Source organism: Ambystoma mexicanum, chromosome 3q, assembly GCF_040938575.1.
Source record: "Ambystoma mexicanum isolate Mex_15411 chromosome 3q, UKY_AmexF1_1, whole genome shotgun sequence".
NCBI classification, from domain to species: Eukaryota; Metazoa; Chordata; class Amphibia; order Caudata; family Ambystomatidae; genus Ambystoma; species Ambystoma mexicanum.
In genome coordinates this window covers 1,265,040,459-1,265,068,285 of record NC_090926.1, presented here as the reverse complement: position 1 = coordinate 1,265,068,285, position 27,827 = coordinate 1,265,040,459, and the positions used below count along the sequence as shown (strand labels likewise).

Sequence of the window (27,827 nt, the reverse complement as noted above, 5' to 3'; positions counted from 1 at the left end):
AGAAATTTGCACAGCTCCTGTTTTAGGAATTCCCAATTTTTCTGAGGAGTTTTTTGTGTTCGTTCACGAATGGAACAGTTATGACCGCAGTACTCACACAGAGAACCACATTGGGGTACAATGACCCAGTTATGAGGAGTCCCTTCCCTCGCGAACAATCGTTGGCAGCAGCCGCATTCTCTATTGAAATCTGCAAGCACACTAATGGGGTGTTTCAGGACTTTATTTGTTGAGCATGCTTTGCTTGCTTTTCTGGAGAAACCTAGGAGGTACACTGACATCTCAGAGGGCTTCTGCTTATGAGGTGCTTATATCGAATCCAGCAATCAATATAGTCAGGTGTAGAATAGTAAACCCTGCCACGTTTGTAGCCGAACCATTGGCAGCGGATTGGCAAGTGCATGATTTCTCCAACTATGAGGAGTTCTACGACATGATTCCGAGGCTAAAGTAGAATGCTCTAGCAGTGGGGGAGGTTCTCTGTATTGATGGGTTTTCGAAGATCAATCAAACTGATGGAGTAAGGCATTCAGGTTCAGCTGTGGTAAGGCACAGAGCTAACGGGCAATTTGATCAGCACAGGCTGCAGAATTGGTGGTGCTTATTGTCGCGCTCGAGAATAACGCAGGGCAGGAAGTGAAAGTGTACAGGCGGTGTTCTTTATCCCCTTCCGAAGCATTGTGGCGACAAGATAGCACTGGTAAACTGGTGATGCCTGTAGCATTATTAAGGGTGGTGTTAGAACAGCTACACTACTCTGCGCATGTCACTAGGGAGAGCCTCGCAGCAACCATTGCGGAGGACTGGTTTGTACTAACCTGTTAGAACACGTTGCTTTTTATGTAGTAAATTGCATCATATGGCAAAGGTTTACTGCTGGGCACACGCTACAGTCAGAAGAGTTATTCCTTGACCAAATTGTCTTTTTCAACATTTACATATTGACTATATTGGTATGCTGCAAGTATGTAATGGATAAACGTATATGATAGTGGTAGTGTGCCCCTTCTTGAGATGGGTTGAGGCTGGTCCATGCACACACATGATGCCACTTGCGCTCCAAAGTTTTTAGTATGAGAAGTATTTCCTAGATGGGGAGTATGTGAGGTGCTGAAATCTGACAATGGACATCATTTTGTAAACTAAGTATTTGAACACATTAACTTATTGCTGAGCATTAAACGCAAGTTTTTTTCTGCTTATCACTGGCAAGCAAACGGGATATGCGAGAGACGCAACGGTCTTCTCAAGGAAAGGACAGCAAAGCAGAAATTGGAGGCTGGAGAAGGGGGTGGCTGCTTTGTCTGCCCCTTGCATTATATGCATTGAGAAATCAACCCGGTTCAGACAACCACCTTAGACCCCACAAACTAGTTACAGGGAGGTAGATGAGAACGCCTCTGACTCCTCCATCGAGGAGTAGGAGTGATCCCCAGACAACTGCAGAACGGTTAGAAAATGAGCTAACATGTATGACCGTTAGAATCATTTCAGATCAACTCAAGCGGAAGGGGTGTCGGTCTCAGGATGCAGATGAAGACAATACAACAACCGGACTTGAAAAGCTATGTGTTTCTAAACATTTTGCCAGAGACACTGTTCCAATTAGGAACTTCACTAGAAAGTGGCATAAACCCAGATTTAGTGGCCCTTTTGTAGTAGAAGACATTACTCCTTCAGCAGTTAAAGTCCAAGGGAGGCAAGCTTGGATTCACTTAGGAGATATGAAAGTCTACGCTAGTGAGGCAGACATACCTCCAACAAATTCGGAAGCAAGTCAAGAAGAAGAAGTTCAGCATGTGCAGACTTGATCAATGAGGAGGAAGAAGGACGCAAAGACTATCCAATAGATAGACGAAAGTGTAAATTTGGACTGTGGCACCCCTGAAACACTCCTTTATAGATATTGTAGCAGGAAGTGAGAAAGTTACTGCTCTTGAGCCACAGTTTGTTAACATTGGACCCCAAGAATGACCTTTTCGATGATTAGAAAAGGGAGCAGTTCCCCGACTCGTTTCTCACAGAGTTTCTCTTTGGACGCGTAAATGGTTCTGACAGATGTTGATGTACACAGACTACTTCTTGCTGTCTTTGTTTTTATACTCCAAGCTTACAATGCTCTTGTTGGGTCCAGCACTGACGTGCATACTTTTGTCCAAGATCCTAAAAATGGCCCTGCGATTAGCCGATTTTTGGCAGCAATTATAGAGCAAATCAGACAACTACCTGGGCACTTGACTAGGTTGCCGGATTAAAAAGAATTGTTCCTTCCTTAAAAGTAATTATCAGGCAAAATGTGGTCTATTGATCATATTGCCGTTCCAGAGAGCGAGCAGAGTCAACAGCGTGTGGAGAGACACAGATTGTGGGGCCTAATGTATTGGTGCATAATATATGCCTGTTCAGCATCTATTATCATTTTTCTGTTTCTATTGATCCACACGGTTTACTTTGTTGGCCCCAAAAGGGAAGGCGTTCCATTGATCCTTCCACTCCAGTTACCTTTGCAAAACTAGACACTGCAAGAAGGCCAAAGCAGTAGTAGATTGTTCCTACACCTACAATACATATAAAGGCACCGATTTCTCTGACAAGTGTCCCTATGATTCCCCTAGTAGGAAGACTGTATACTGATGTATTCCATGAGTTGTTTATAAGAGCTCATTTGGCAAGAAAGAGACCCAAGAGAAGTGCAAGGGAGGATGATTACGAATTAAATTACTATTTAGACAGCACAGCACATTTGGGAAATTGTCATGATTTCCCAATGAGTTCCTTGATTAAGCCCATGTTTCCCTAGTTTATTATTGCTCTGTCATTTGAGAGAAGGTATTGTTCCATTCAGATCCATATAGTAAGGCATGGGGAAATTGGTATTCCTAAATGGCCGCCTAGTGGTGTCAACCAGGAACTAATCTGTAGGTCTAGTCTTTTGCGACCTCTGTTACAAGTACTCATTTCCTGAGGAGACTCGCGCTTCGCGTTGCTGACTGCCTTGCAGTTCGGACGCTCACCGCGGTCTCCGTAGAGTTCCAGTCACAGTTTCCCTGTCCTCCCAATTTTCAGTCAGAATTTATTCGTCCTGTCCTAGTCTCCTCTTCTGCTCACAGCCAGTAGTTTCCCTGATTATTTATTGTCCCCTAGTTGCCGTGTCCGTAGTTCTTGTCCGGAGTTTTCCTGTCAGAGTTTCGTGAGGAGTACTCCATACACACACGCAAGTACCCGTTTTCAAGGTTTCCCGTGGGTTACCAGTGTTTGTTATTTCGTTGCGAGTGTTTTTAGCAACGGATTAGTTACTGTGCTTGTCGCATATTGTGTTTATGCTTATACGCATTGTTCCGCGCTCCAATGTTTGAAACTCATTAGCTGTGCCAGGTTGTCGTCACACTGCCCGTAAATATTGCCAAGCTGCGTAGCTAGCTTCAACATTCATTTACTTCTTGTGACTCGCTATAGTGCAGGAAAGGGTATTCATCTCATTCCGCATTTCACTCAGCTGGAAGTTGTTTAGTTAGTTCCCTTTCGAATAGCGCTGCACCACTTATACGGAACAGAGTGTCATCTGAAATTCCGTTATTGCTCTCCAATTTTGAAAGTATTGAGGCTTACACAGTTTTTTCTATTTTTAGGAACCATCATAATTTTATGTACTACCTTTCACAGCTAACACTCATATTGGTTAGGACTTAATAGGAATCATTTTCTCCTTACCACTTCTTATTGCATCCAGACTACACCGTTTCTTCAGGACATGTGCCCCTGTATGAATGCAGGATGGAGGGCTCACTAAAAAAGAACCTTATGTGAGCTTTTCCTGTTGTTGGTTATTCTTTTTTCAGTACTGGAGAGTTATTTCAGAATAGGGAAGGAACATTATTAAGGAGGGTTGTTTTCTTGTCATCCTTTCTACAGGGATAGTGATTCACTGAAGTTCCAGGGAGTTCTTCTGGTGTTCCCGCAGATTGACAGGTGAGCGTTACAGAACGCGAAGCCGCCTTTTGAAAATATCTGCCTGAGCGCCATGGAGACTCCTGAGGTGGATCAGCTGGCTCAGTTATTGGGAGAATTGAGGGCAGAGGTTCATGCCGCACGTTCTGAAACTTGTGCATTGCGTAGGGAGTTAGTGGCTAACAGGGACCATACAGACGAATTGGCACGCCAACTTTTACAAACACAGGCTGGTCAAGTTCCCTTACCCGCAGTTAATCCATCAGCCCCTAGTCCCGCTACACCCCAAGCTCCAGTCCAAGTAATTGTTCCTGGAAACATTCCTTTAGCTCCTCCTGAGCGTTTTCTGGGGGATTCCAAGAAATTTGCTGTGTTTATGAATCAGTGTAGGTTACATTTCCTCTGTCGTCCAGGAGTATTTTGACGACCCAATCTTGAGGAATCTACCAGAGTTCCAGAAGGAAATGGAAAAATTATTTGCACCACATACCCAGGGTCAGGCCCTAGATAATGAGCTACTCTCTCTCCGACAGGGAAACCAAGAATTGTTGGCTTATGTGGCAACCTTCAACAGACTAGTAGCAGAGTCCAATTGGCCCAATGAAAAAAAGAACAACCTTGTTTCATAGAGGATTCCGAAGTGAATTAAAGGATGTTTTGGCTCAAGTAGTCAATCCGCCAGATGGTATTGCCGACTTTATTGACCTCACTATCCAATTAGACCAGCGTTTGCAAGATCGAAGAGTGGATCGCTCTCGTTCCGAAAGTCACACTTATTTTGTGCGCCCAAAGGAAAACCCAGTAACAGCTGGTCCGGATACTCGCCCAAAACCGATGCAGTTAGGGGTTGTTAGGGGGCCCATTTCGCAGGCTGAGAGAGACAAGAGGCGTCAACAACAATTGTGCCTTTACTGTGGCAAACCTGGACATTTCCTAAAAGATTGCCATGGAAACCTTCGAGAAAACCTATTGGAGGCATCAACCAGGAAACAACGAATCAGATTTCGGAAAACTCCGGTGCCCGGCAAGCGTAGAGGACAGCGTGTCGAGCATGAAACAGGGAGTAATGACCTCTCACTTTGTCTTTCCAATTATCTTATTTAGTCCAGAACAGCCCACTAAGAAGCATGCCTTACAAGCCTACATAGCTTGTTGTTCCATAGGGAACTACATGGATTCTAAACTGGCATGCAAGTTAGATCTCTTCCTTGTAGACAAATCCGAAGCTGACAATGTATCTACAGTAGATGGTACTCCTTTAGCTTCTGGCCCAGTCACACAATGCACGAGTGACCTTATCATGCTTTGCCAGGAAAGTCATAAAGAGAGGATAACATTCGACCTTATAAGTGCTCCACAATTTCAAATCATTCTAGGTATGCCTTGGCTCGAGAAACACAATCCCACTATAGATTGGCGCTCCAGATCCCTCACCTTTGCTGCAGAATGTGAAGACTCCTGTTCTATGGTTGGTAACCTAAAGAATTTCGGTCTCGAGAGAGCATCTACTGACTCAACGCTTGGATTGATTGGAAGTTTACCCTCGGATTATAGGAAATTTCAAGAGGTTTTTGAAGAGAAATTGGCTGAGGTATTGCCTCCTCATCGTCCCTACGATTGTCAGATCGACTTACTTCCAGGAGGACAACTTCCTTGCAATCGAATATATTCATTAACAGAGAAGGAGGATACCCACCTGAAGTAGTATCTAGACCAGTATTTACCGAATAGATTCTTTAGGCCTTCTAAGTCCCCTGCTGCCTCTCCTCTTTTTTTGTACCGAAAAAGGAAGGAGATCTCAGGACCTTCATTGATTATCGTGCCTTAAACCAGATTACAGTCAAGAACCGGTACCCCATTCCCCTCATTTCTAATTTGTTAGATCAAATCAAAGGCGCCCAGATCTTTACTAAATTAGATCTTCGAGGTGCATACCATCTCATTCGAATAAAGGAGGGCGATGAATGAAAGACCGCTTTTCGCACCAAATATGGCTTGTTTGAGTACCAAGTAATGCCCTTCGGATTGTGCAATGCTCCGGCAGCATTTCAATGTTTTATGAACAATGTCTTAAGGGATCTGCTGGATGTATGTGCAGTGGTCTATATTGACGATGTCCTGATTTTCTCCAGAAACCACCAAGAACATGTGAAACATGTGACAGCTGTTCTTCAGAAGCTACAAGAATTCTCTTTTTGTGAAGCTAGAAAAATGTGCTTTTCATGTTTCCGAAGTCGAATTTCTAGGTTTTGTACTATCCTCTCAAGGAGTCACGATGGACATGCGAAAGGTGGAGGCTATACTCACCTGGCCGGCTCCAAGGTCTGTGAAGGGAGTCCAAAGTTTTTTGGGTTTTGCTAATTTCTATCGTCGTTTTGTGGATAATTTCTCTCTATTGGTACACCCCATTACGTCCTTGCTTAGGAAAAATAAAAGATTTGAAAGGACCAAGGAGGCGGAAAAAGCCTTTCAGAATCTAAAGACCAAATTTACTGAGGCTCCAGTACTACAACATCCTCAAGCTGACTTACCATTTGTCGTGGAAACTGATGCCTCAAATGTTGCTATGGGTGCCGTCCTGTTGCAGCGCAATCCTGAAACTCAGGTCTTGCACCCAGTGGCATTCTGGTCGAAGAAACTCTCTCCAGCTGAACGCAATTACACCATTACAGACAAGGAGTTGTTAGCCATCAAGTGTGCCCTGAAGGAGTGGAGACACCATCTCTTGGGAGCTCAGCACACTATTGCCATCCTGAATGATCATAGAAACCTCCAGTATTTACGTTCCGTTAAGGCCCAATCTGCCCGCCAACTGCGATGGGCCTTGTTCTTCGCAGAATATGATTTCATCATCACGTTTAGACCTGGAGTGCGGAATGGAAAGGCTGACGCGTTATCTCGAATTGGCAATGGAGAGGAAGCGTTTGTCTCTTCTGCTCCCATGAACGTCATCGCCGGAGAAAGAGTCCTGGGTTTATTGCACAATGAAGAACCATTCTTCGAGAACCTGAAGAAGGAAGTTAAAGAAACCGTTACTCGAGAAGAGCTGCTAACATGGGTTAATCGAGGAGATCCATTCAAGGTCCAAGATGAATTGCCTTACTATCAAGATCGAATGTATCTCCCTAATGAAACAATGAGAAACCAAGTAATTTCCAACTACCATGGCTCCCTCATTGAGGGTCATCCCGGAGTGACCAAGACCTTGGAGAAGATCAAAAGGTACTACTGGTGGCCAACTTGGCATAAGGATGTGACTCATTTCATTCAGACTTGCGGAATTTGTGCACAAAACAAGAACTCAAAAAAGAAGCCGGCCGGTCTTCAACCTTTAAATGTTCCACCCAATCCATGGCATACCATATCTATGGATTTTATCACGGATCTGCCGTCATGTGAGGGTTACAATACCATCCTGGTGGTGGTAGATTTATTTTCGAAGATGGCTCATTTTGTGCCCCTACAAGGGATTCCCACCGCTGTTGGCCTGGCAAGGAGTTTTTTTAGAAAATATTGTTAAACTACACGGGTTTCCTTCCATAGTCGTTTCTGACAGGGGTAGTCAATTTGTATCCAGATTCTGGAGAAAGTGTTGTGACCTGGCCCAGATTGATGTTAGATTATCCACTAGTCACCACCCTCAAACGGATGGTCAAACAGAGCGCACTAATCAGACCCTGGAACAGTACTTACGCTGCATGCTTCATCAAACTAATGATTCCTGGTTAGACATTTTGTGGGTGGCAGAATACGCTTACAACAATTCTATCCACTCTTCTACTGGTCTCACGCCGTTCTATACCTTGCATGGTTGACATCCTCGAACATCTGTATTTGACCCTCCAGATCCACTAGAAATGCTGGCAGTTAGGAACCTTCATGACAAGATCTTAACCGCAACTAGGGAGGCCCAAACTAGCTTAGTGGCGGCTAAGGAGGCCCAAAAGAAGTTCGCTGATCGACATAGAAGTACTCCTCCCAGTTTCCAAGTTGGTGACTCTGTCTGGTTGTCATCCAGAAACCTGGCCTTAAAGGGTTCTAAGAAGTTTCTTCCCAGATATTTAGGACCATTTGTCATTGAAGCTGTTATTAATCCAGTGGCTATGAGGTTGACACTCCCGAAGAAAATGAGAATACATCCAGTTTTTCATGTTTCTTTATTAAAACCGGTAGAATCAGAGACACGATTGCCATTAGCCCCACCCCCAGTGGCAGTTGAAGACGATCAACCAGAATATGAAGTCAGGGAGATTTTGGACTCCAAGATAATGCGTCACAAATTATTTTACCTGGTAGATTGGAAGAGTTATGGTCCCCTTGAGAGATCTTGGGAACCTTTGGAGAACATTCATGCCACAAGATTGTTAAAAAGATTTCATCGTAACCACCCTACCAAACCTGGAAAGAAATCTTTGAGGGGGGGTACTGTTATGATTTCCCAATGAGTTCCTTGATTAAGCCCATGTTTCCCTAGTTTATTATTGCTCTGTCATTTGAGAGAAGGTATTGTTCCATTCAGATCCATATAGTAAGGCATGGGGAAATTGGTATTCCAAAATGGCCGCCTAGTGGTGTCAACCAGGAACTAATCTGTAGGTCTAGTCTTTTGCGACCTCTGTTACAAGTACTCATTTCCTGAGGAGACTCGCGCTTCGCGTTGCTGACTGCCTTGCAGTTCGGACGCTCACCGCGGTCTCCGTAGAGTTCCAGTCACAGTTTCCCTGTCCTCCCAATTTTCAGTCAGAATTTATTCGTCCTGTCCTATAGTCTCCTCTTCTCCTCACAGCCAGTAGTTTCCCCGATTATTTATTGTCCCCTAGTTGCCGTGTCCTTAGTTCTTGTCCGGAGTTTTCCTGTCAGAGTTTCGTGAGGAGTACTCCATACACACACGCAAATACCTGTTTTCAAGGTTTCCCGTGGGTTACCAGTGTTCGTTGTTATTTCGTTGCGAGTGTTTTTAGCAACGGATTAGTTACTGTGCTTTTCGCATATTGTGTTTATGCTTATACGCATTGTTCCGCGCTCCAATGTTTGAAACTCATTAGCTGTGCCAGGTTGTCGTCACACTGCCCGTAAATATTGCCAAGCTGCGTAGCTAGCTTCAACATTCATTTACTTCTTGTGATTCGCTATAGTGCAGGAAAGGGTATTCATCTCATTCCGCATTTCACTCAGCTGGAAGTTGTTTAGTTAGTTCCCTTTCGAACAGCGCTGCACCACTTATACGGAACAGAGTGTCATCTGAAATTCCGTTATTGCTCTCCAATTTTGAAAGTATTGAGGCTTACACAGTTTTTTCTATTTTTAGGAACCATCATAGTTTTATGTACTACCTTTCACAGCTAACACTCATATTGGTTAGGACTTAATAGGAATTATTTTCTCCTTACCACTTCTTATTGCATCCAGACTACACCGTTTCTTCAGGACATGTGCCCCTGTATGAATGCAGGATGGAGGGCTCACTAAAAAAGAACCTTAGGTGAGCTTTTCCTGTTGGTTATTATTCTTTTTTCAGTACTGGAGAGTTATTTCAGAATAGGGAAGGAACATTATTAAGGAGGGTTGTTTTCTTGTCATCCTTTCTACAGGGATAGTGATTTACTGAAGTTCCAGGGAGTTCTTCTGGCGTTCCCGCAGATTGACAGGTGAGCGTTACAGAAATAGCATGTGGTATCAGAACATGAAAGAAGTGGGAAAAAACTTCTAAGGATGATTGCTATGTATGTGCTCTGCTGCCTTATGCTATGGGAAAGTCTAAGATACTCATAGCTATTGAGATATATGTCCAAACAGCTCATTGCCTTACTCACCTTGCACTATGTCATACAAGAGGTCAATTCCAGGGTCGAACGGAATCCTTGGTATGGGTGACAGAATGGTCAGCTCCAGAAGATGATTCTGTACAAGATTTGAAGACGAAAGAGCACACACCAGAGATCATGTGATAAGATATGAACAGCCTGGCATGAAGGGAGCTGGAATTAGATGGGAGATAAACAGGAAACTTGACTGCCAAGGAAAGATTGATGAAGACGTTTGAAGCTGCAAGTAAAGAAGCCAGATAAGAATCTGGGGAAAAGTACCGTCTCCAAATAGTTGGGAAGAAGGCATAGTCATATGCAGAGCTGTGACAGTAACTGGTCATCACAAGCCAGTTATCGAACAAAGGACGCAAACCTCTCTGGCCAAGACTTGCAAAGCTTCTGGCGTGGGTCGAAGACAAAGGATGCCCATTTTAGATAGTGCCTTTGGCTAGTGCAGAGCTATGTTTCAGAAACAATGGCACTAGAAAGGTTGGACAGAATCAGCAGTGCTGTCGAATCATTGATGTGCCAGGAATGAAAGATGGGACAGTGGTGATAATGGATCACTACTGGGCCTGTGGATCCAGAGCTTATATGAAGCTGCCCAGAGATCGGGGAGGACTGTGTTCTATAGTGATTGTTCATGTTCCAGCATTGGTGATCGCGAAGAGGGACCGCAACATTGGCGAGTTTCTAAAAGCAGATCCTCACCTGAGGAAGAAGAGATCTGCTGAACTCCTTAAGCGTATGAAGAGAGAAAACTACTTCTCAGCCAAATCAATAGAGGCGTTTGATGCTATTGCGTATGAACACAGATTGCCAGAGGCCATAACAATGCTGACAAACGTACACGTCAAGATAGAAGACGAAGTGGAAGATATTGCTGATGACCGTTGGTTTGAATCGACCTTCTCATGGGTTCCGCAATGGCTGCCAATCATTTTCAAGTTCCTTGGAGCCCTGCTGGTGATGATCATGTTTGGATTCTGTGTGATTAGGATAATAATCACACAATGCAAGAAGACTGGAAAGAAAGAGGTAGGCATGAAGATTGTGATGGATGTCGAATCAGGATTCAAACCTAAAGAGCTGACAGTATCTAAGAAATCAGACTACTTAAAGGCCAGTATCCATGCACCTGAGGGAACAAAGTTCTTGTATACGAAGAACTACAAGAAGTATGTGGTCAATTTGATAAGACTGCATACCAGAGCACTCATTCCCAAGCCCATGTCTAGGGAGGTGTGGCAGGAGTGTGTTGGAGAGCAGATAACACCGAGGCACACCTATATTGAAAGGTTCTTTTAGTTAAATACCCAGAGAGGTATTGTTAAAGACATTCTGCAATGTTTATATGGAATTTTGAGGTGCGGGGGGCAAAGGCTGAACCTTGGCATCTAGGTTGGATATGTAAGAACAAAAAAATGTGGTTGTTCCTAATTAGGAGTGTGTTGGACACAGGTGCTTCACCAAGCTACTGTCTAAAACTGCAAATAAATGGGGAGCATGAACGGCACCTTGGGGCGACCCAAACCGATATACCATACACAAGGCAAAAAGGGAAGTAATGGCAGGAGGATTTCAAGATAAGTCCCACTGACCACCCTAAATAAACCAGGGACACGCAAGGAGAAAAGAAGCAAAAAGTTGAAGGGCCCCACAAAGTGGCCCAATAATCCCCAAAATAGGCATTCTGATTTAACAGGAGTCATAATTATGAACATCTGGAGTGCCACAGATATCAGAACCCTGCCTAGTCCCATCTGATTTCGATGTGTGCGTTGTATTCATTTGAATGCTATATCCTTTGGAGGCAGCATGATTGTTGGCAATAGGGGCCTCTGTGACCATTTATCCTGTCTGGTAAACTGCCTGGTTCCCCTTTCTTCACAGCCCTTGTCTATATGTGTTGTATGCTTACCACTAGGTATAAAGTGAGAGTGCGTTCTGTATTCAGCACATTATACTGTATTGTGTGGGCACTAGGGATGGTAACACGGTTTTGAATATCTGAGTCCCTCTTACTGCCCTACCCCTTGTCACGATAAGTTGCGTGCCTATCTGGGATGCTGGACCCACATTCAAGTACAAGGGGGAAGAGGAGCATCCACAGAGACATTACTGTTATTTTTTAATTATGCCTGTGTATTTTTAATGCCGTGTATTAGGAGCACTTGTTTAATAAAGTAATATCTTTATAGCATATCTGTGTAGTGTATTATTCTATGGATAAGCAGGTAGACCAATTGTACGTGTCAGTCAGCTAACCCATCCTGAGAGTTAAGGTCTGTCGCTCTGCCATGCTACTTGCCACAAAGAAAGGCTTTGCTTCTCATTCTTCTTGGGTGTGTTAGCCCCTGCTTGGGGTTATTGAGTTTAGATCCTCTGACGGGTGAGCAAAAACAGACTTAACACTGCTCACTGCCCTTCCCGGCATCCTGCGGGAGGGGGACCCATGGCTCAGCCCAGCACGAAACAAGGCATACAACAACAGTTCAAAACATACCCACCAGAAGAGGAACATACAGTGACATTGATCCCAACTGAACAAAAATACTTGTATTAAATGATAATGGTGTGCTTGTGTGCTTATTTTCCGGTAGTGCCTAGTAAATAAAAGGCTGCACCCCTGTCCTAGGAGGGGTTCTATTTGAGGCAGGGGCTACTAGCATCCAGCAAGGCATTCCACCAGTGCATGGAAGCACATAGCCAAAAGCTAGGGCCCAGTTAGTATGGCCACACCAGGATCCTCAGCAGAAGGCTTTAGGCACTTTCAAAATCAATCGATAAGCCAGTCTTCCACCCACAGGCATGCATAATCATCATTCAGGTTTTGGTGGCTAGTCCATCAAGGCAGGCCTGAAACATACACACATTCTAGGGTAACCAGATCTATTTGAATTAGGAAGGCTGAAGGACCCTAAACCAGTTTAAGGTGGCTTAATCCCAAACAGAGGATGCCTTTGTGGACTCCGGAACAGCCTACATCAGACAAAAAACTGCAGTTTTGGCTGAGCCTCATGGTCCATGCAGAGAAAGAAAAGCCACAAAACAAAAGTGGCTGGGGGTAGAACTTAAAAGTACATTAGTACTCCTATAACCACCATATTGGGGCATTGGGCCACTGATGCCGTAGAAACTGCTACAATCGTGGTGTCGCCAAACCAAAAGTACAGCTGTCATCAGCCTACTGTGCCTATAGCAAAAGCAAAGAGGTGATGGCTGGAAGGTTTAGAATGAATCTTAACCTCTGCCCTTGCTCTGGGCAACCATCCAGAACATCGTTCTTTACAAAGCCAGCCTACTGTGCAACATACTTTCAGGGTGTGAGAAACCCCCCGTGACCTGAATGGGCTGCTTAAAAAGCGCCCCTTCGCTACATATATGGGATACTACAGGGCAGCTCATTGAAAGGGACATCAGTGAGAAGGACTTCAGCCGGAATCCCTCACAAATAAAAGCCAGAGAATCAAAAAAGCCAGCAAAATGTTGAAGGCACTCAAGCTAAGAATTGGAGTTGTGGGATTATTTTGCCCAACAATGACCGAAGAGGAAAAGGAATGACTAATAGTCAAATAGAATAGATGAGGACTGTGGACCCAGGAGGAGGAGTTCCAACAAATGATGCATCAGAGTTTACAAGAGGAGCATTGAGGTACGAGTGACGCTGCCAACAAATGACTGTGGTGCAGTAGTAAGGGTGATTGACAAGGAGAAACAATGAGAATTCCCTAATTGGTATTTGTATTTATTTTATTTATATAGCGTTTTAATCCAAAGTGCTTTACAGTATAACAGAATACATCGAACATGAAACAGGAGCAGCAAACAACAAGTATGAATCAAACCACTAAAACAGTAAATATGACAATTTACATACTAGGATGAAGAGGAGGGAGTGGAGGAGGAAGGAAGAGGGAGAGAGAGTAAGGAGAAAAGTGAGATAGTAGGACGAGAGAAAGACTTAGGAGTGAAGGGGGAAGGTAAAGAGAACTAAGACGGAGGTAAAGAGGGAGAGAGGGAGAAAGGTGAGAAGGAAAAAGTTACCAGGGAGGAGAATGAAGGAGTGATTTCAAGGAGGCGCGGAAGGAATAGGTGGGGATGGAGCAGATAGAGAGGTAGGGAGTTCAAGTGTAAGGGAGCAAGAAGTTGAAAGGAGCGGAAGCGAGAAGGGGGAGGGGGAACAGAGTAAGAAGAGATCAGCAGAACGAAGAGAGCGAGAAGGGGTATAGAATGAAAGAAGAGAAGAGAGATATGGAGGGGCAAGGTTGTGAAGAGATTTTAAGACAAGGCAAAGAAATTGAAATTTAAGTGGGGAGTGGAAGGGAAGCCAGCCTAGGTAAGAGTGAGTTGGAGATAGAGTACTGAGGAGTGAGAAGACAGAGGGTGCGGATAGCAGAGTGATAAAAGGGACTTGAGGGGGGCAAGATGGGAAGCAGGGAGATCAAAGAAGAGTGAAGAACAATAGAAAAGTCAAGAAAAGATTATGGAGGAGATTAAAAGTTTGGTAGCATGGAAAGTAAGAAAAGACTGAACTTTACGGATATTGAAGAGGTGGTAGCGACAAGCGTGGGAGGTCAGGTAAATATGATAAGTAAAGCAGAGGGAGGAGTCAAAGTGAATGCCTAGATTACGAGCATGGGAGGAGATGGGAAGATTAGAAGGGGGAACATGAATAGAAGGAGGGGGAGAGGGAGCAGGACGTGTGTTAGAAGGAAAGAATAAGACTTCAGTCTTGTCAGTGTTGAGATAAAGGTAGTGAGATGACATCCAGTTTTTAATGGCAGTAAAACAGGAGGAGAGGTTTAGGTGTAAGTCATGGGAGAAGGAAGAAAAGGAGAGAAACAGCTGGGTGTCATCGGCAAAGAAATGATGAGAAATCCCAAGGTCCATTTGAACCGCGTCTCGGTGGGGGTACTGTATGACCTAAAGAAAGTATCCCTAGAAATCCTCGCCAGATGCAACAGCGACTTAGGTACTCTAACCACAAACCCCATGAAGATCAAGAGGGAGCTACTAATAACGGACTGGATAAAGACAATTGACCACAAACAATCCTCAATAGTGGCACCCTCTCTTTCCCCAACGGACAAGAGTGGAATAGTTTCTTACCTGTAACTCCATTTCTCCAGCATTGGTATCTTTCATGGATTCACATGCTTAGAATATTCCCCGTCAGAATATTCACAAGTCTGTCGCTGAATAGAGGAGACGACTGTCTCTTCCTCGTGAACCTAGAGATGGCCGCCAGGTGCACCTTTATCGATGTGAAAGATAAACCCCCCTCTGCCAAGAGAAGTAGGTAAGGTAGAACTTGCTCTGGAGTCACCTTCAACGGGTGTAGGCCTTGTTGTCCTCGACACCATTCACAGAACCTCCGCCACTTCTAGGTGTAAGATTTGTTGGTAGAAGGGGCCCGAGCCGCTTGCAGAATTTTCTGACAATCCTCCGAAACGTCTAAGGTACCGAACTCCGAAAAGTCAGGAGCCAGGCTGTAAGGTTGAGACTGTCCGGGTCGTGATGCCACACTGTGCCTTTGTCCCAGGACAGTAGGTTCGGGACACTCGGAAACGCTATTGGATGTTCCAGCGACAGGTGAAGCAGGTCGGAAAACCACAGTTGCCGCGGCCAGTACGGTGCCACTAGAATTACCCGGCAACTGTACCTGCGTATCCACTGTACTGTCCTCCGTATGAGGGGAAACGGGGGAAAAGCATAAAGGAACTTGTCCGTCCATGGGAAGGAGAATGCCTCCCCCATGGAACCCACCTGAGGCCATCTGCTTGCGAATTGCTCGCATTTCTTGTTTTCCTTGGTTGCGAAAACGTCCAGTGGGGGGTGACCCCATTTCTCGAAAACTTTCATCAGCTGAACTGTGTCCATTTCCCATTCGTGTATCTGGGCCATCCTTCTGCTGAGGGAATCTGCTTGCGAATTCCTCACTCCCGGTAGATGGTGAGCCACGCTGGAAATCTTGTGCTTTAATGCCCAATGCCATACTTCCTGGGCCTCTAGGGAAAGAGTCCTTGATCGCGTCCCTGCTTGTTTTCTCAAATAAAACATGGCCGTCGTATTGTCGGTCAGCACTCGTACTCTCGATCCCTTGATGTGCAGTAGGAACGCCTTCAAGGCCCATCGTACTGCTCTGAGCTCTAACACGTTTATGTGTAGGAGTGACTCCGTTTGAGACCAACGACGTTGCGTTTGAAGAGTGCCCATGTGAGCTCCCCATCCGGTTAGGGACGCATTCGTGACTATGGTTCGCTGGAACTCCGGTTCCTGTAGGGGTACACCGTTGTTCAGATTGTGGAAACCCTGCCACCACTGAAGGGTCCGAAGCAGTTTGTCGTCGTTGATGGTTATCTTGTCTGACCACGATCCTTGGGCCTGCGTCCACCGGTCCGCGAGGAATTCCTGAACTGGCCTCATGAATAGGCGACAGTTTGCCACCAGATGGATGCAGGATGCCATGGCTCCTAGGACCGAAACGTATTTCCTCACTGAGAGCCTGGTGTTTTGCCGTAGTCGGCTCGCAAGTTGATTGAGTTTTGAGGTTCTGTCGAGGGAAGGCTTCACTAGCCCCGACTGGGTCTCGAACTGTGCCCCCAGGAACACCAACGTTCTCGATGGCCGCAGAGAGGATTTTTCGAAGTTTATGGCAAATCCCAGCTGTTGTAGAAGCTGCATGGTGGCTTGCAAACTTGTGTTGGTCGACGCTGGGGCCCGCTACTGGGGCCAGGCATTTCGTGAACGTTCTGGGGGAGGTCTTGAGCCCAAAGGGAAGAACCGTGAACTGGTAGTGAGTCCGCCCTATCACAAACCTCAGGAACTTCCTGTGTTTCCGACTCATTGGAATATGGAAGTACGCGTCCTGTAGATCCTTGTTGGGATCGCGTAAGTCTAGAATGGGACGCCATTTGCCGTTCGGCTTTTTTACGACAAAGTATCTTGAGTAGACTCCTTGACCATTCTGTGATGTTGGAACTAATTCTATCACGCCCTTTGCTAACATGAGTGTTACCTCTTGTTGCAGTACCCTCAGATGGGAATGAGCGGTGAATGCAGGTGGAATGTGCCGAGGGCTGTGCTTGAATTGTAGAGAATGCCCGTTCCTTATTGTGTCCAGCACCCATTGATCCGTCGTTATTCGTTCCCATTCGTCGAGGCTGATACTCTTCCCCCCAGAACGGTGTGTTGTTCGTCATTGCTGATCTTTATTTTGCTGGTCTCTCGATGACGACGGATAGGATGGTCTCTTCCTGGACGTCTGGAAGTTCCAGCGTCGGTTTGCAGTTTGGGAAGCACGTCTGTATCCCTGGGAGGGGTAAGCCGACCTACCAAAGTGTCTGTCTCCTGACGCAGAGAATCTGGAATTACCTGAAGCCCATCTAAAGGGACGAAAAGTCTTGTAGCTTCGGCCACTCTGGAGGGCACCCAATGAACGTGCCGTGTCACAGTCCTCTTTCATTCCCTTTAGGGCCTCGTCTACCTTCTCTCCGAATAGAAGGTCTCCCTCAAAGGGCATATCTAATACTTTGTATTGTACCTCTGGCCTGAAGTAGGTACACTTAAGCCATGACTGTCGTCGTAACACGACCCCATTATTGACTTGCTTGAAGCCCGACTCAGCGAGATCAACCGCGATGTTTATTGCGTGATTGGAGGCTTCCTCACCTTCTCGGACAAGTAACATCGCTGCCTTCCTATGCTCTTCCGGAAGATCCAGCAACGGAGCCAGCCTGTGCCACATTTCTCTGTCGTATCTGGCTACAACAGCCAGAGAGTTTGCGGCCTTTACTGTAGTTGCTCCCACGGATAGCACTTTTTTGCCGAAGGCATCCTGACGTCTTGCCTCGTTTTCAGGCGGAGTCGTGCACTTGTGCTGGGCCTTCACTTTTCTCGCCGCTGACGCCGACACCACCGATTCAGGCGTTGGTTGGGAGGATAAGCACTTGGGGGTAGACTCTGGAGCCTTAAACTTTTTCTCAAGGCGTCCTTTTACCGCCGGCTCCGAAAAGGGGTGACGCATTGTCTGCAAACCCTCCTTCCACACGTGGTTTAGTATGGGTATTGAGAACACTGACCTCCTTCTCTTACCCATGTGGTCGAACAAAAAACAGTCCTTTTTCTGTTCTTCCTGGGACAAACCAAATTCCTTACACGCCTTCTCCATCATAGAATGGAATGATGCAATATCGTCCGGGGGGGAGGGGTGAGCTGGGCTTCTTGGGGTTTCTAACTCCACCTCTGACTCCCAGGTTGGATCCCTGGAGGGGGATGATGAGATATCCGACATGGCTCCCCTGTCAGACTCCGAATCTGGCAGCTCACCTTCTTCTTGGGGTGCCTGTGGTGCTGAGACCGGCGTGCGTAAGTGTGTCGGTGGACGGGACGGGCCCGGCTCGTCGACGGGTGACTGTGGCAGGTTTACCTGAGGTAGTCTCTGGTCCAACGACTGTACTAAAGACTGAAGCGTGGACAGAATCTCCAACGACAAAACGGATTGAGAAGAGGGGCAGACACCAGAATTCCGGATCCCCTCGTCGACGACTTGTCAACCACTCGTAGCCCGAGGTCTGCCGGGCCAGCTATTCTCCCGCTCTCGTCTTCCCCCGAGGACAGCGACACAGCCTGTTCCTGCAGTAAAGTATCCGGAGGGATCGGATCAAAAACTTCAGGCCTCCAGGCTTCCTGTAGAACCTCCGTTGACGAGGCCACCGTCGCAGTCGTTGTCGGTGGGACGGTGGATACCACCTGCGTCAGCGGTAGGGTGGAGGCCGATGACTGGACCGCCGTCGACGACGGTGGCTTAGCAGGTGGTTTAGGCGGTCCCGCCTTTTCCACACTTGGCCTGCCTTTACTCGACTCTCGATCGATCTATGGTGATCGCCCGAGGAGGATTTCAGCCTTTCCTTGTCATGCTTTTTTGATGAAGATGACGATTTTCTCGACGAGGTTTCTCTAGCTGAATGACTCCGAGATGACTCTTTTTCCATCGGTCAAGATTTCTTCGCCGGTGGTTCCGACGAGGCAGCGCGGTGTGATGTTTTCGCCGATTGTGTGGAGCCTACCTCCGAAGGGGGGTATGCCCCCGCTCCATCATTCAACCATGCCACCAGCCGTCGATTTCGGTCTTTGAGGGTCTTTTGAGAAATCCCTTTGCATATGTCGCAGTTATCAGCCGAATGATGAGGGTGGAGACAGTATATACAATCCATATGTCCGTCCCCCTAGTAAACTTTTTTCAAGCCGCACGTCGCGCACGGACGGAACAGCGCTTTTCCTGACATGGAGGAAAATTTCACCTAACTCCAACTCCAGGTACACAACCTTGTACAAAATAGTAAGACGACGCAAGGAGATCCCACTACTTTGGAGACGGAGCCGCGGGGGCGGGCCTCTTATACTGGGACGGGCTACGGAGCATGAGTAGACGGGTCCTAAAAGGACGTAGATAGGACACAAGTGTCGGAAGTTTTCCTATAGGAAAAGGCTATAGATGTGTACCGAGGGGTCCCAGTCTGACGACGGGGAATATTCTAAGCATGTGAATCCATGAAAGATCCAATGCTGGAGAAACTCAGTTCCTTAGCGAACTATCTAATGAAATTCCCGGATGCTAAAGGGAGGCAAAACTTTTAGACTCAGTTTGGGTTTGATTCGCACTGGATCTGTCCTTGCTCGATGGGGCTGGGGGGAAAGGAGTAATCATCATCTATGTTCAAAATGTCGGGATCCAAAAGACCAGTCATTGGAGCATCTACTAAGATTTTGTGAAGGCACATGGGAGGTGCGAAAGAAACATCTTGAACGTTTTGTTTGCTCAAGTGATTGGCTGTCATCAGAAGACTTCTGGGTGAGAATGACTTTGGGTCATGAAACGGCATTGACTATCAACGTGGTTAGAGTCCTACAACAGTTACGTTTCACTGGAGATTAAAAAGATCATTTGATTATCTAGACTGAAGCAGTGAAGTTAAGACATTTGGAGAAACACTTTTCTTTTAATGAGATGTAAATTTGTAAATTGTATTCTTTTTGAAAGTTTTCTTTTGTACTTGTGAAAAAAAAAACAGTTTTGGTTTATACAACAATAAAATAAAAAAAGAAGTCCCAAAGAAAGAGATGATAGGGGCAAGGAGTGAAGTGTAAAGAGAGAATAGGAAGGGCCCCGAGGACAGAACCTTGGGGAACGCTGTAATGCAGAGGGAGAATAGGGGAGGTTTGACCACCCCAAGAGACAGCAAAAGAGCAGTGGGAAAGGTAGGAGGAAAGCCATTTGAGGACAGATCCTTTGAAACCAAAGGAGGAAAGAGTATTGAGAAGGGGTGATCGACAGTATCGAAAGCAGCAGAGAGGTCAAGGAGGATGAGGATTGAAGATTGCTTAGCGTAGCGTGAGGTAAGGGGGGAGTTGAAAACATAAGTGAGGGCAGTCTCAGAGGAGTATTTAGGGCGAAAACAAGATTGGGAGGGGGGAAGAAGAGAGAGATTAGTGACAAAGTTCGAGAGCTGAGAATAGATTAATCGTTCAAGAATTTTAGAGAGAAATGGTAGAAGTGAGATAGGACGAAAATTGGAAGCAAGGAGGGGATTGGCAGAAGGCTTCTTCAGTATAGGGATACTAGTGGCGTACTGAAAGCAGAAGGGAAGGTGGCAGAGGACAGAAGTATTGAAGAAGGAAGTAAGGTAAGGAATTAGAAGGAGGTTAATCTTAGGAATCATAAGGGTTGGGATGGGATCCGAAGGGGCAGCAGTAGGGTGGGATTTAGTTAGGAGGAGTGAGACATTGGAGGGCGAGATTGGAGAAAATTCGGACATGCAGGTCGAAGCGGGGTGGAGAGAGGGGGGAGGGGAATAAGAAGGAGAACAGTACATTTTTGGTCGAGAAGAATTCAGCAAAGTCAGAAGGCGAGAGAGAGAAGTTGAAGAGAGATCCGGAGTGGGGGGAGAGAGAGGAGACGAGAAAGGGTTTGGATAATACGACGAGGTGAGAGGCTTGGGAGTGAAGATTAGAAAAGTAGGAGCGCTTAGCAGAGTTGAGGCAGGAGTCATAATGAGAGTGATAAGCAAAGTATTAAGTTTGGTTAGAAGAAGTGGGGGATTTGAGCCAGCAGCGCTCAAGGCGACGTAGTAGACGACGCATAGACAGAAGGTGAGGGGAGAGCCAGGGTTGGGAAGATCTACGGGTAGGATGGAAAGACGAAAGAGGATAAAGTTGATCGAGACTGGTAGAGAGATAGGAAGACAGGGAGGAAAGGGCAAGATCAGCCGGGAGAGAGGAGAAATCAGAGGTGCGAGAGAGGAGTAGCAGGTATCGAGGAAGAGAAGGGCTAAAGTTACGTAGGTCACGTTGCGAGAAAGATATGAGCGAGGGTGAGGGAGTGGAAGAAGGGAGACAGGGGGTGAGGGAGAAGGAAAGCAGAGTATGATCAGATAGCTAGTTGGGTAAAGCGAAGACAGGGGAAGAGAAGTAGGATGAATTAAAGATGAGATCAAGAGTGTAACCAGAGGAGTGAGTAGGGGGGGGGGAGAGGAGAGAGAAGATGAGTCGAGGATGGAGAGAAGAGGTGAGGTATGAGCGGGGATGGGAAGGTGAAAGTTGAAATCGCCTAGTAGATTGAGGGGAGAGAGGGAGGGAGAGAAGTGAAAGGTGGTGGTCAACGTCATCGTAAAAGGAGGAGAGGGGGCCAAGGGGTCTATAGATAATAAGGAAGGGAATGGGGCGAGGGAAAGTAAAGGATTTATATAAGTATTCGAAGGAAGGGAAGGTAGGAAGGGACAAAGAAGAGGTGGATGAAAGATATTTAGGGTGGAAAAGGAGACCAACGCCTCCGCCACGACCAGAGTGACGACCAGGTTTGTTGATGAGGAGCAGTATTAATGACGTGCGGGACAAGAGTAGTGGGGGGGGGGGGGTGATTGCGGAAGACATGAGGATGTCCTAAAATGACCACTGCAAAGTGGACTATGGCACTGGACGCTCTCTCTTCGCAACATTATGCAAACTCTGCAAGGATTAAACCACAATCCCTGGAGGGTGCTGGAACAAAAAAGAACCCAATGAGCTGAATACTCCATACTCTGCACACTAATCACCAAGGTGTTAACATCATTGGTTTCACAGCCTGGGGTCAGAGTTAGGGGGACCAAGATCAGAGAGGTCCTTGAATGATGGTCCCTAGGCAGTTAGCACATGTTACAGCCCTTGGATACATGCATCATTGCTATTCACACCACAGGGGTTGTAACCGCTTTAATTCTCCTTGTCAAAGTGTGCAGTAGCCGTTTCACAATAAAAAATAAAAAAAAATAACTATTCAAGAAAATAATCACCAGGGAAAGAATTAACTGCTGCCCTAAATCCATTTCACTGGAGGCCAGGTTCCGGGCAAGGGAGTGAATGCAAAAGGTGAAGTGAGGAAGGGAAACGGGTTGGTGGGGAGACAGACAGGAAGTTGTATTATCTGTTAGCATGGAGGGGTGAGGTTGTGGTGTCGAGTGAAACAAGTTTGAGAAGACAGAGGAGCCAAAAAACAGCAGGCAGATATGAGGAGCACTCGGCTTATTCAGAACATGCGCCTATATCAATCGTCTCAGCCACTTTGGGTGCAAGCTGTTTAACTGTACCTGGGAAGGGGTGCATGATGCAAAGGGAGAAGGGTTAGGGGTAGCGGGAGGGGAGATGGTGCTCTTTCTCCCTGTGGCCTGGACCCTATCCTGGCCCACAAATCCCTTTAAGAAGCCCCCTTACCTCCGCTCCAGGATCTCACGGCCATTGGAGTCGGTGTAGAAGCGCCCATCGGTGTACAGATCAGTCTCAAATCGGCTCACAACTTCCTTGCCCCATTGGTCGCTGTAAACAGAATACAGAGCATCAATCAGTAGAGCAGCTCAAAGGCAGCCTTTTCCTTCATCGGAAGAAGCACCCTCTTTCCAGGTGTTGCGGCTCCATAGCAGGGACACTACCTAGTAACCAAGTTGTTGACAGGGTTTAAGCTTTCCAATCAAGGCTTAGGTGGTGAAAATAAGGCATATCAAACCTGGGCCATCACAGTTTATATCTGGCCATACCAACAGAACCAGATAGTCTTCCTTTGAACATGTTTGAGCAAGATAATAAATGCTGCCACATTTCAGTCTCAGAACACCTTTACAACCATGCCACCTTGACACTTTCGCAGTAGCTGCCCCTGGATATTGCCTGCCGATACGATAACAGCATTTTAACTGGAAGGAATGGCCCAGCGGTAGGTTACAGTGGAGGGTTTCCATAGTGTTCTAGTCTGGACTGTGTCAGGTAAGTGGCATTGTCTCGCCTAGGTTCTTTATTTCCATTCCATCATCAAGCTGAATCAGATCAAATACTGGACACCATTTTTAGTCATGTAGGAGAGAAATGACATGCGAGGATGGGGGTTACTAGGTGTTTGGTTATTTACCCACCCATTGACTGCCCTAGCTGTGCAAATCCCTATAGCCATTATAACCCACCACCTTCCGCTCCTCACCCTAACACATCCTGATGGGACCTCCTTTTTGTGTATTGCTTTGCTCCGCACTTTCCATTTCTCCCCCCTTCCATGCACTTTTCCCCTTTTCCTCTCCCATGCACTTGGCGTTCTCAATGTCACTTGGCCTCGTAAAATGGTTGTTTGTGTTCTGTCTTATTCCCCTCCCTTGCCATGTCACGCTCTGAAACACCCGTGTACGAGTGCGATACAAGCAAAATATCAATATCTCTGAACTAATTCCATCAAGCAGTAACATCAGACTTGCAGAGTACTGGCACAAAAGAGCGTCAACATGCATCGCGGGAGGATAGCTCAGCGGCAACATGCTCCCCATGGAAGCAAAACGGCACGGAGCAACACAGGTTCGATCCCGGGTCCACGCTTAGAAACCTCTGGGTATTTAGCGTGTTATAAATAACCTATCATATCATACTGTTCTAAATAAAGCAAATATTTGTGTTTTTGTATGCATTTCACATGAATGAATTAACAAGGCACTTTTCGAAACGCAGGGTTAATTGAATTAGTACTTTTCATAGCACTTAGCGGTAGTACAACTATACATGCAAATATAAAGCTGCCACTCAAGAAGACGGGCCTGCAGCATTCACAAGGCTTCCCAGCTCAGCTCAGAGAAGGCCACAGATGGACTGAAAACACTCAATTCCGTATACAAACATCTCCGCAAATAGGCAGATAGATTGTAATAAAGTGGAAAGGCAAAAGCCGTCCCGCTGATCTACAAGTGTGTAAGCAATTTTAGGAAAACTGCATAACAGACCAGTTGCATTGCCAATTTATCAAACGTTCTAAAATATGTCTTAAAATTGATCATTCAGTGTGCACATGAGTTGCGACAAGATACGAGATTACAACAATAGGTCTTCCACCAGGCAGTCCATGGTCCACATTGGTTAAAAACCGCTCTCCTTATTAACTCTTGTAATTTATCACCAATTATCCAGCCTGGCCACTTGTGATAAGATATCCCAAATTAAAATACAACGAAGGGTGACATTATTAATTTTTTTTAAACACTGAACGCAGATAAGCAATTAGAGAGATGTTTTTAATCTCATAGTCCAAAACGCATCCAACCCGATAAGAGATAGTATAGAGATTCATGGTATATAAATCACAATGCACATCCCGATTAAAAAAACAGGAGAAAAAGGATGGCATTTCAGGGGAGCGCTAACGGGACGTGAGGTCCTTGACGAAGAGCAGTTGGTGGGATGCAGAGGATGACATGATTGAAGATTACAGCAGCTCCAGAGAGAATTCTTGTCTCATCTACAAATTTTGTACGTTACATGAAGCCCACCTTTTAATACAACTTTGACCTTGTCCCATTGTAGAAAAAAAAACAATATATATAATACATTACTCACCGTAATCGTATTTCTGATACTTGTATCTGCTTGGATTCACATGCTATGCATAGGCCGACATCTGGTGGTAGTCAGGGAGTATTACATTTTTTTTTTTCAAAACTCTAAAAAGGGACGTCGACTGGGTGTGTCAGTAATACTACCCTAATGTGAAGTTCATTGAACCCATGGTCCTTCAAACGTAGAGGTCCCTCCCTTTTGTTTCCGACATGAGGTAGCATGAAGTGTAGCGCAAGTACAGATGTCATAAAATAGATAAATAGCAATACAGCAAGAAGAGACATCTATGCACCTTCTACTCCAAGAAGACGAAGGATGGGTGCATATGAATCGAAGCAGATACAAGCATCAGAAACACAATTACAGTGAGTAATGTATTCATTCTGAGACTTGCGGATCTGCTTGGATCACATGCTATGCGTAGATTAGCAAGCAGTATCTGGAGAAGGAGGTGGGTTGTGAGATGGTACGGCGGCAAATCAATGTCTTAGAACCGCTTGTCTGATCTGTGAATCTGCTTTAGAATGTGTATCAATGCAGTAAGGCTGAGTAAAGTTATGTATGGAACTCCAAGTAGCTGCTTTGCTAATGGCGTCTAGAGGGACGATTGCAATAAACGCCAAAGTAGCTCCTGTAACTCTGGTAGAGTGAGCTCTTGGTGTGAAAGGCCAGGTTTTCTTTGATAGAGAGTAGCAGAGCTATATGCACTTAACTATACATTTGGAGATGGCGTTCTTTGAAACGTGATCACCCTCCCTGCCAGGTGCTATGGAGACAAATAGTAGTTCTGTTTTACTTAGTGGTTTTGTCAGGTTTACATAGTACAAAACTGCCGTCCTTACATCTAGTGTATTGAGGCCCCTCATCTGAGTTGGATGGATTTTGAAAAAAGTGGGTAGATCAATGGACTGGTTAACATGGAACTTGGATATGAATTTAGGTGAAAACCTAGGATGTGTTCCAAGTACTACCTTGTTCTTGTGGATAACAAATAAAGGGTCTTGCACCAACAATGCTTGTAGCTCACTAACCAGTCTAATTTAGGTGATGGCTACTAGGAAAACTGTCTTGTACGTTAGGTGTTTGAGGCTGGATTTGTGCATAGGCTCAAAGGGTGGACCCATGAACTTAGAGAGTACAGCATTAAGATCCCAACCTGGGGGCGGGTTGGAAATGGTAGGATAAAGTCCCTTTACACCCTCCATGAAATCCTTGATAACATGAACTTTACACTAAGACCCCTTGTTTTGCTAAGTAGTGTACACTAGGTGAACCTTGGAGTAAAAAACTAGGCCAGAGTCTAGTAAGTAGAGCAAGTAGTGAAGAATGTTTGATGGGGTACATTCAATAGGGTTTACATCTTTTGATCCGCACCATATCACAAATCTTTTCTACTTGTTGAAGTAGCAGTGCCTGGTGTTGGGTTTGCATGCCTCCTGGAGATATCCATACACCTTTGAGGTCATTTTAAGTGTCTAAACTATGACTTCAGGAGTCAGGCTGCCAAGTTCATAGACTGCAGATGTGGATGGAGTGTAGTTCTCCTGTGCTGGGACAGCATGTTGTAGGGGCACAGGAGTTTGACTGGTTTGCAGTTCGCCAGTTTGAGCAGATGTGGAAAGCATGGTTGTCTTGCCCACATAGAGGCTATCGGGATTAGCGTTGCTCGTTCCTGGTACATCATGTACACTATCCTGCTGAGTGGTGGTGTCAGAGAGGGAAAGTGTAAGCACATTTCCCTGACCAAACTAAATCATCCACACGGTGTTCCCCTTGAACTCTGCCTGGGAAAACCTGGATGCAAAGTCTGGGCAGTGTGTGTTTAGGTTTGTGGCCAACAAGTCTAAAGGAAGATAACCCCACAGGGAGAAGACTGTCTCGAATTCCTCTGTTGAGTTGCCAGTTATGCTCCTCGGGTAGAGGATTTCTGCTTAGAGTCTAGCATTAAGTTCCCCTGGAACGTGTTAAGAGACTAGGAACATAGTCCGCTTGTGTGCCCACATCCACAATTTTTGGCTAGCCTGGACAGACTTGGAGAGTGTGTGCCTCCCTGCTTGTTAATGTAAAACATGGCAGTGGTGCGGTCTGAGAGGACTTGCACTATCTGAACTGCTAGATATGATATAAGTCATTTATAACGCGCCTGTACACAAGTGTTTCTAGGCGTGACAAGACAAGGGAGGGAGGACAAAACAACTATCTTACTAGTGCCAGGGTGGTTGTGGGGGGCATTGGGTGATTGAGAATGACCGGGTGTGGGGGTTGAGGGAAGAGTGCAAATGAAATATAAAAATTGATCTCAAGAGGGAGGTGGAGAGGGGGGGGGGTTCGGGGTGAACTGTGCGTCATCCGAGAAAGAACGGTTAAGATAAAAGTAAAGAGATCTGAGCCTGGGAGAGGGGGGATCCGCAGTAACGGAAAAGGGTTCTTAGCCAGAAAGAGGGGGATTCGCAGTAACAGAAAAGGGTTCAGAGCCCGGAAGAGCGGGCTCCGAGCCCGGCTGAGGGGGACCCAGGGTGAGACACCCGAAGTAAAAAATTGTCAGAAAAGAACTTTCTATTTTGTTTTGTACACCAGGCACTCTGAATCAAGAGACTTGGGCACAGAAGAAGTGTGTGTGCTATGCTCGAGTGAACCGCCTTGCCCTGTGCTGAAAACATGGGGAAGGGAGGCCAACGGCCTGAACATCCTGACTTATCATTTTGGAAGACTTTGCTTTTTTATGAATATTCCCCCCACACCATTTGTAACTTAGTGGTAAGGATTGGCAATAGGTTTTTTAGTATAAGCCCTTTTATTCTGACAAGACTCCACTAGGATGCAGTATTATTTTGATGTTGTAGCTTGCTTCCATCGTAGACTTAGTTTTAGATAGGCGTTTTTCACCCCCATGTGAAAGTTCAATAAACACCCATGAACTTTGGTCGATATAATGCCTTCCTTACAGTGGTCCCCGGCCCCAGAAAGCCCTGCAAGCGATGCAGAAGGTCTTAAACTTGATCCTGGCAGACACAGAGCCAGTGGTGAGATACAATCCCTGGGCTCGAGGCCAAGGACAAGTATCGCAGTCCTGTTCTGTATGAGTTGTAAAGGGCAAAGAGTAGAAGCAGACAGATTTAGAAAGAGGCTGTTGCAGTAGTCCAGCCCAGAGAACCAGCGCTCTGGAGA

General features: G+C 45.9%; 1 protein-coding gene across 1 annotated transcript in view; it reads right to left on the bottom strand.

Annotated features, from left to right (window-relative positions):
* Positions 1–27,827, bottom strand: part of LOC138447859 (lysosomal alpha-mannosidase-like) — a 564,797-nt gene that overhangs the window by 218,613 nt on the left and 318,357 nt on the right. Inside the window, exon 18 of the mRNA XM_069604298.1 lies at positions 22,509–22,610. Coding sequence (XP_069460399.1) covers positions 22,509–22,610 — 102 coding nt within the window. The remainder of the gene's footprint in view (positions 1–22,508; positions 22,611–27,827) is intronic.